Source organism: Drosophila serrata, unplaced genomic scaffold (assembly GCF_035046125.1).
Source record: "Drosophila serrata isolate PLE 108 unplaced genomic scaffold, ASM3504612v1 contig_165, whole genome shotgun sequence".
NCBI lineage: Eukaryota > Metazoa > Arthropoda > Insecta > Diptera > Drosophilidae > Drosophila > Drosophila serrata.
In genome coordinates this window covers 817,398-827,023 of record NW_028257063.1, presented here as the reverse complement: position 1 = coordinate 827,023, position 9,626 = coordinate 817,398, and the positions used below count along the sequence as shown (strand labels likewise).

Here is a 9,626-nt window from a genome sequence, read left to right as displayed (position 1 = left end):
ATGGGCACTATATACATATATTATATTTTTATATATATATATATATATACAGTCCACCGATTTGGCATGCTCCGATTTATAAACTTGTAAAAGTATATAGAAGATCAACTTCATAGTTTCATTCAAATAGCTTGCTCTTAAATTTGGTCCAAAACAAGTCTCGCACATCTGTAATTATGATTCCCAACTTGTTCTAACATCCCCGGAACGAAGTGACTGCTGCCGGCCAAGTACCAGAAATGTGTTGTGTTACAAAAGTTGCAAGTCATTGTTTATTAGTGTTCAAAGTTAGTAACTGATCATACATACTTACTGCTCATAGATATTTACTGATCAAAGATAATTACTGGTCATAGATACTTACTGTTCAGAGTTACTTACTGGTCAAAGATAATTACTGGTCATAGATACTTACTGATCAGAGTTACTTACTGGTCAAAGATATTTACTGGTCATAGATTTTTACTGATCAGAGTTACTTACTGGTCAAAGATAATTACTGGTCATAGATACTTACTGTGCAGAGCTACTTACTGCTCATAGTTACTTAGTGTTCATAGAAGTTTACTGATCATAGTTAATTACAGGTCATAGTTATTTTTTGATCATAGTTCTATAAATCGTCCGATTGTTCCTATGTCAGCTATATATATGTATATATATAGTCCACCGATTTGGCATGCTCCGATTTATAAACTTGTAAAGTATATAGAAGATCAACTTCATAGTTTCATTCAAATAGCTTGCTCTTAAATTTGGTCCAAAACAAGTCTCGCACATCTGTAATTATGATTCCCAACTTGTTCTAACATCCCCGGAACGAAGTGACTGCTGCCGGCCAAGTACCAGAAATGTGTTGTGTTACAAAAGTTGCAAGTCATTGTTTATTAGTGTTCAAAGTTAGTAACTGATCATACATACTTACTGCTCATAGATATTTACTGATCAAAGATAATTACTGGTCATAGATACTTACTGTTCAGAGTTACTTACTGGTCTAAGATAATTACTGGTCATAGATACTTACTGATCAGAGTTACTTACTGGTCAAAGATATTTACTGGTCATAGATTTTTACTGATCAGAGTTACTTACTGGTCAAAGATAATTACTGGTCATAGATACTTACTGTGCAGAGCTACTTACTGCTCATAGTTACTTAGTGTTCATAGAAGTTTACTGATCATAGTTAATTACAGGTCATAGTTATTTTTTGATCATAGTTCTATAAATCGTCCGATTGTTCCTATGTCAGCTATATATATGTATATATATAGTCCACCGATTTGGCATGCTCCGATTTATAAACTTGTAAAGTATATTAAAGATCAACTTCATAGTTTCATTCAAATAGCTTGCTCTTAAATTTGTTCCAAAACAAGTCTCGCACATCTGTAATTATGATTCCCAACTTGTTCTAACATCCCCGGAACGAAGTGACTGCTGCCGGCCAAGTACCAGAAATGTGTTGTGTTACAAAAGTTGCAAGTCATTGTTTATTAGTGTTCAAAGTTAGTAACTGATCATACATACTTACTGCTCATAGATATTTACTGATCAAAGATAATTACTGGTCATAGATACTTACTGTTCAGAGTTACTTACTGGTCAAAGATATTTACTGGTCATAGATACTTACTGATCAGAGTTACTTACTGGTCAAAGATAATTACTGGTCATAGATACTTACTGTGCAGAGCTACTTACTGCTCATAGTTACTTAGTGTTCATAGAAGTTTACTGATCATAGTTAATTACAGGTCATAGTTATTTTTTGATCATAGTTCTATAAATCGTCCGATTGTTCCTATGTCAGCTATATATATGTATATATATAGTCCACCGATTTGCCATGCTCCGATTTATAGACTTGTAAAAGTATATAGAAGATCAACTTCATAGTTTCATTTAAATAGCTTGCTCTTAAATTTGGTCCAAAACAAGTCTCGCACATCTGTAATTATGATTCCCAACTTGTTCTAACATCCCCGGAACGAAGTGACTGCTGCCGGCCAAGTACCAGAAATGTGTTGTGTTACAAAAGTTGCAAGTCTTTGTTTATTAGTGTTCAAAGTTAGTAACTGATCATACATACTTACTGCTCATAGATATTTACTGATCAAAGATAATTACTGGTCATAGATACTTACTGTTCAGAGTTACTTACTGGTCAAAGATAATTACTGGTCATAGATACTTACTGATCAGAGTTACTTACTGGTCAAAGATATTTACTGGTCATAGATACTTACTGATCAGAGTTACTTACTGGTCAAAGATAATTACTGGTCATAGATACTTACTGTGCAGAGCTACTTACTGCTCATAGTTACTTAGTGTTCATAGAAGTTTACTGATCATAGTTAATTACAGGTCATAGTTATTTTTTGATCATAGTTCTATAAATCGTCCGATTGTTCCTATGTCAGCTATATATATGTATATATATAGTCCACCGATTTGGCATGCTCCGATTTATAAACTTGTAAAGTATATTAAAGATCAACTTCATAGTTTCATTCAAATAGCTTGCTCTTAAATTTGTTCCAAAACAAGTCTCGCACATCTGTAATTATGATTCCCAACTTGTTCTAACATCCCCGGAACGAAGTGACTGCTGCCGGCCAAGTACCAGAAATGTGTTGTGTTACAAAAGTTGCAAGTCATTGTTTATTAGTGTTCAAAGTTAGTAACTGATCATACATACTTACTGCTCATAGATATTTACTGATCAAAGATAATTACTGGTCATAGATACTTACTGTTCAGAGTTACTTACTGGTCAAAGATATTTACTGGTCATAGATACTTACTGATCAGAGTTACTTACTGGTCAAAGATAATTACTGGTCATAGATACTTACTGTGCAGAGCTACTTACTGCTCATAGTTACTTAGTGTTCATAGAAGTTTACTGATCATAGTTAATTACAGGTCATAGTTATTTTTTGATCATAGTTCTATAAATCGTCCGATTGTTCCTATGTCAGCTATATATATGTATATATATAGTCCACCGATTTGGCATGCTCCGATTTATAAACTTGTAAAGTATATTAAAGATCAACTTCATAGTTTCATTCAAATAGCTTGCTCTTAAATTTGTTCCAAAACAAGTCTCGCACATCTGTAATTATGATTCCCAACTTGTTCTAACATCCCCGGAACGAAGTGACTGCTGCCGGCCAAGTACCAGAAATGTGTTGTGTTACAAAAGTTGCAAGTCATTGTTTATTAGTGTTCAAAGTTAGTAACTGATCATACATACTTACTGCTCATAGATATTTACTGATCAAAGATAATTACTGGTCATAGATACTTACTGTTCAGAGTTACTTACTGGTCAAAGATAATTACTGGTCATAGATACTTACTGATCAGAGTTACTTACTGGTCAAAGATATTTACTGGTCATAGATACTTACTGATCAGAGTTACTTACTGGTCAAAGATAATTACTGGTCATAGATATTTACTGTGCAGAGCTACTTACTGCTCATAGTTACTTAGTGTTCATAGAAGTTTACTGATCATAGTTAATTACAGGTCATAGTTATTTTTTGATCATAGTTCTATAAATCGTCCGATTGTTCCTATGTCAGCTATATATATGTATATATATAGTCCACCGATTTGCCATGCTCCGATTTATAGACTTGTAAAAGTATATAGAAGATCAACTTCATAGTTTCATTCAAATAGCTTGCTCTTAAATTTGGTCCAAAACAAGTCTCGCACATCTGTAATTATGATTCCCAACTTGTTCTAACATCCCCGGAACGAAGTGACTGCTGCCGGCCAAGTACCAGAAATGTGTTGTGTTACAAAAGTTGCAAGTCATTGTTTATTAGTGTTCAAAGTTAGTAACTGATCATACATACTTACTGCTCATAGATATTTACTGATCAAAGATAATTACTGGTCATAGATACTTACTGTTCAGAGTTACTTACTGGTCAAAGATAATTACTGGTCATAGATACTTACTGATCAGAGTTACTTACTGGTCAAAGATATTTACTGGTCATAGATACTTACTGATCAGAGTTACTTACTGGTCAAAGATAATTACTGGTCATAGATACTTACTGTGCAGAGCTACTTACTGATCATAGTTACTTAGTGTTCATAGAAGTTTACTGATCATAGTTAATTACAGGTCATAGTTATTTTTTGATCATAGTTCTATAAATCGTCCGATTGTTCCTATGTCAGCTATATATATGTATATATATAGTCCACCGATTTGGCATGCTCCGATTTATAAACTTGTAAAGTATATTAAAGATCAACTTCATAGTTTCATTCAAATAGCTTGCTCTTAAATTTGTTCCAAAACAAGTCTCGCACATCTGTAATTATGATTCCCAACTTGTTCTAACATCCCCGGAACGAAGTGACTGCTGCCGGCCATGTCTCAGAAATGTGTTGTGTTACAAAAGTTGCAAGTCATTGTTTATTAGTGTTCAAAGTTAGTAACTGATCATACACACTTACTTGTCATAGATAACTACTGGTTATAGATACTTACTGCTCATAGTTACTTAATGTTCATAGAGACTTACTGATCATAGTTAATTGCAGGTCAAATTTAATTACTGATCATAGTTCTATAAATCGTCCGATTGTTCCTATGTCAGCTGTATATATATTTATATATATAGTCCACCGATTTGGCATACTCCGATTTATAAACTTCTAAAAGTATATAGAAGATCAACTGCATAGTTTCATTCAAATAGCTTGCTCTTAAATTTGTTCCAAAACAAATCTCGCACATCTGTAATTATGATTCCCAACTAGTTCTAACATCCCCGGAACGAAGTGACTGCTGCCGGCCAAGTACCAGAAATGTGTTGTGTTACAAAAGTTGCAAGTCATTGTTTATTAGTGTTCAAAGTTAGTAACTGATCATACATACTTACTGGTCATAGATACTTACTGGTCAAAGATAATTACTGGTCATAGATACTTACTGTGCAGAGTTACTTACTGCTCATAGTTACTTAGTGTTCATAGAAGTTTACTGATCATAGTTAATTACAGGTCATAGTTATTTTTTGATCATAGTTCTATAAATCGTCCGATTGTTCCTATGTCAGCTATATATATGTATATATATAGTCCACCGATTTGGCATGCTCCGATTTATAAACTTGTAAAGTATATTAAAGATCAACTTCATAGTTTCATTCAAATAGCGCTCTTTAATTTGTTCCAAAACAAGTCTCGCACATCTGTAATTATGATTCCCAACTTGTTCTAACATCCCCGGAACGAAGTGACTGCTGCCGGCCATGTCTCAGAAATGTGTTGTGTTACAAAAGTTGCAAGTCATTGTTTATTAGTGTTCAAAGTTAGTAACTGATCATACACACTTACTTGTCATAGATAACTACTGGTTATAGATACTTACTGCTCATAGTTACTTAATGTTCATAGAGACTTACTGATCATAGTTAATTGCAGGTCAAATTTAATTACTGATCATAGTTCTATAAATCGTCCTATTGTTCCTATGTCAGCTGTATATATATTTATATATATAGTCCACCGATATGGCATGCTCCGATTTATAAACTTGTAAAAGTATATAGAAGATCAACTTCATAGTTTCATTCAAATAGCTTGCTCTTAAATTTGTTCCAAAACAAGTCTCGCACATCTGTAATTATGATTCCCAACTAGTTCTAACATCCGCGGAACGAAGTGACTGCTGCCGGCCATGTCTCAGAAATGTGTTGTGTTACAAAAGTTGCAAGTCATTGTTTATTAGTGTTCAAAGTTAGTAACTGATCATACATACTTACTGGTCATAGATACTTACTGATCAAAGATAATTACTGGTCATTAATTCTTACTGATCATAGTTATTAACTGCTCATAGTTAATTACTATTCATAGTTCTATTTATAGGGTCGGAAATGACTCCTTGACTGTATTGCAGCCTTCTAGTCAAATTGTTATCCTGTCAAGAGTTCTACTATAAAAACAATTTCAAAAACCCGCCGCAGATCGACAGTTATAAAGCCCAAGCGCTGCGCTATGCAGCCCTGGGACTGCCCATCTGGCGATGATCGGTGCCACATCAGCGCACGGTCACACTGCATGCAAAGTAAACCCAAAGTGATCTCGAAATTAACAAAAGTCGAGAATTTAGAGCAAATGGACCAAATATGAGCGATCCCATGAAGTGGTACCACGGCAGCCTGTCGCGCGAGGCAGCCGACGATCTACTCAAGCAAGGCAAGTGTTGGGACAAGGCGCCGTTTCCTTGGCGGAGGGATATGTGGGCGTGGTGGAGGGAACGAAGCCTAATGAATTGTAATTGATTGTGGCAATAATCAACAGGTTATGAGGACGGAACGTTCCTGGTCCGAGAGAGCAGCACGGCAGCTGGAGACTTTGTGTTGAGCCTACTGTGTCAGGAGGAGGTGTGCCACTACCAGGTGAGGCGACATGGCGGCGAGGACGCCTTCTTCTCCATCGACGACAAGGTGCAGACAAAGATACTGCACGGCCTGGACACGCTGGTCGACTACTACCAGCAGGCGGCCAATGGGCTGCCCACCAAGTTGACGGTACCTTTGATCCGCGATCCGCCACCTCACAACACCCGCAGCCATGGAGTGACCAATCTGCTGCACCGCGCCACCGCCAAGAACGAGAGCAAGGTGGTCTTCGAGCTGCTCAAGTGCGGCTACCGAAACTTTGATGCCAAGAACCAGGATGGCCAGACGGCGCTGCATCTGGCGGCGCTCTACTCGGACGAGGACATCCTGAAGCACCTGCTCAATGCAAAAGTCCAGGTCAACAGCTCGGACTCCTTCGGCTGTCAGCCCCTGCACGTGAGTCATCCTCTTCTGTAAATGTGAATGTTTGTTATAATCTTATCCCCCGCCTTAGTACGCAGCCCGCTCGAAACCAGCCAGCTTTATAAGAACCCTTATCGCCGCACAGGCCAATGTTCAGGGGAGGAATATAGAGAACGGCTATGTGCCATTGCACGAAGCAGCCAAGCACGGTAACCTGGAGGCTGTGCAGGAACTCCTACTAGCCGAAGCTCCGCCGTTACCGAGAACTAGCTCGGGAGAATTTCCCTTCGATCTGGCCAAGGAGGCGGGCCAAACGTCTGTAGAGGAGTTCCTAATGAACTATAAGCTTCCGCAGGCAAGTACCGCCAGAGAGCAGTGGTATCACGGCACACTGACCCGAGACGAGGCCGTTGCCATACTCAAGAAACATGTCAAGGAGCTGCTAGTGAGCCAACCCGAATTGGACACCTCTGGATGCTTTCTGGTTCGCTACTCAGAATCGCCGGCGGCTTCTGGCTTGGTTCTAACCCTGCTCAGCAGCGACCAAATGGTCAAGAACTTTCGTATCTCGCAGGCAGATCTCTACCAGAACGGCGTCAAGTTGCAGTCCGGAGGGGTGAGTAATAGAGGTGGAGAAACATAGATGAAAACTAATGTACATTATTTCTTTGACAGTCCAAGTTTCTGTATATAGATGACGGTCCCTATTGGCCCAGTCTAGAGCATTTGATATCGCACTTCATGCGGTTCTCCTACGGACTGCCAGTTAGCCTTAAGTTCCCTGTTCCACCGCAGCCGAAGCCGGAGTTGCCCTCGTTTGCAACAATACCACGATCCTCTGTGAAGCCGAGAACCACTCCGCCAGCTACGCCACCCACTCCTGTGTCTCCGCACTCTCATTCCCCCCATCATGGCCATCCTCATGTCCCCGCCTTGACCATAGCGAAAAAGAAGCAGAAGGAGAACAGCAGCTCCATGTTCAACACCCTGCGCCTGACCAGTCCCAAGAAGGCGCTCTTCGACATGAACAGCCTACGCAAGAGCAAGTCCAAGGGCAAGCGTAGCGAGTCCGAGAGCAGTGTGAGTGGATCGCTGGCCAGGACGGAGCAGGAACTGCAGGCAGCCGCTCCCATGCTGAAAAGCTTATCATTTTCGACGGAGTTCTCCACTTTCAATGTTGATGGCGGCATCGTGGTGGCCCCGGCCAGCGGGGAGTTATACAACGTTCCCAGGAACAATACACCCATCGATATGGACCTGCCGCCGCCCATTGCCCAAAAGACTGAAGCCGAAGTTGAGTATTTCACCAAGAGTGACGTCGCCATTGAGCGTGAGCGTGCTGTCCAGAGTGGCTTCAATGGATATCAGCCCACAGTCGACGTGCTCTCGGTGTGGGATCAGCAAATGATCAAGCCCCCAGCTGCAGCGCGTCTCAACTCGCTTATTTCAACAGGCTCCACGGAGAGTGAGATGGCCAGCTATCTGCAGCGAAAGTGTAGTGGAACCCCAACAACGCCCACCTCCAGTGCCTTGGAGGCGGCCAAGCTGAGGTTCTTTATAGAACCAGAGAATTTGGTGTTGGAGAGCGAAATTGGTCACGGGGAGTTTGGTTCCGTGCACAGCGGTTGGCTAGTGAGGAAGGGCGCTTCTGGTGAGGAAACAACACGTGTGGAGGTGGCCATAAAGATGCTCAGCGATGAGCACAGCAACAAACAGGAGTTCCTGCGCGAAGCCTCCGTGATGATGCGGCTGGAGCACAAATGCATTGTGCGTCTAATCGGCATCTCCAAGGGAGAGATGCTGATGATGGTTCAAGAGCTGGCTCCGCTGGGTTCCATGCTGCAGTATATCCTGGATCACGGTGGCGAGATTACCGCCAATTCGGAACTAAAGGTCTGGGCATCCCAGGTCGCTTGTGGTAGGTGTACAGTAAAATTAGTGTAACTAGAGATGTATTAATGATTAAAACCCTTTGCCCCCAGGCATGCACTATCTGGAATCTCAGCATTTTGTGCACCGAGATCTTGCCGCCAGGAACATACTGCTTACCGCCCGGCAGCAGGCCAAGATCAGTGACTTTGGAATGTCGCGATCGCTGAGGCCCGGCAGCACCGAGTACCAATTCACCCAAGGCGGCCGCTGGCCCATCCGCTGGTATGCCCCGGAGAGCTTCAACCTGGGCATCTTTTCGCATGCCAGCGATGTGTGGTCGTTTGGCGTGACCATTTGGGAAATGTTTGCGCTGGGAGCTCCGCCCTATGGCGATATATCCAATGTGGATGCCATCAAGCTTGTGGACAGTGGCGAGCGATTGCCGCAGCCCAGCCTCTGCCCAGCGTACATATATGCAGTGATGCAGAGCTGCTGGAAGGAACGGCCGAAAGACCGGCCCACCTTTGCCTATCTCATGGAGTTCTTTGCCCGCGATCCAGACTACCAGAACCTGCCGGAACTGGTGCAAACGGTTCACATTTAGGCTGAAAGGCCGCTCCTCTTGTCCCTTGTCCGTTTCCCGAGTGCAATTGTCATTTTTAGGATGCTTCTATTCTATTCCGATTTGTGTCGTATTAAAGGGACTCGCAGATCACACTTGTTATCTATCCCCCGTGTCCTAGTATTCAGCGAGTCCCTCCATTCATATTTATAGTCTGTAATCTGTTTTATATAACTATTTGTGTCAAAGGATAGCGAACAAGTGTGCCTTAAATCGATTTAACTTTGTATTCATGTTTACAAATACGTTTTGTTTTTATTATTGGTTAATCGAAATAAAAATCGAACTCTTTTTTAAACGACCCCGCCCCGATAATA

General features: G+C 40.9%; 1 protein-coding gene across 1 annotated transcript; it reads left to right on the top strand.

Annotated features, from left to right (window-relative positions):
* The first annotated feature begins 6,053 nt into the window (after positions 1 to 6,053).
* Positions 6,054 to 9,607, top strand: Shark (SH2 ankyrin repeat kinase). Its single transcript, XM_020942657.2, has 5 exons — positions 6,054 to 6,246; positions 6,352 to 6,848; positions 6,907 to 7,431; positions 7,491 to 8,733; positions 8,798 to 9,607. The coding sequence occupies exons 1-5, from the start codon at positions 6,177 to 6,179 to the stop codon at positions 9,289 to 9,291; spliced, it is 2,829 nt and encodes a 942-aa protein (XP_020798316.1). The 5' UTR covers positions 6,054 to 6,176; the 3' UTR covers positions 9,292 to 9,607.
* Positions 9,608 to 9,626: the final 19 nt, after the last annotated feature.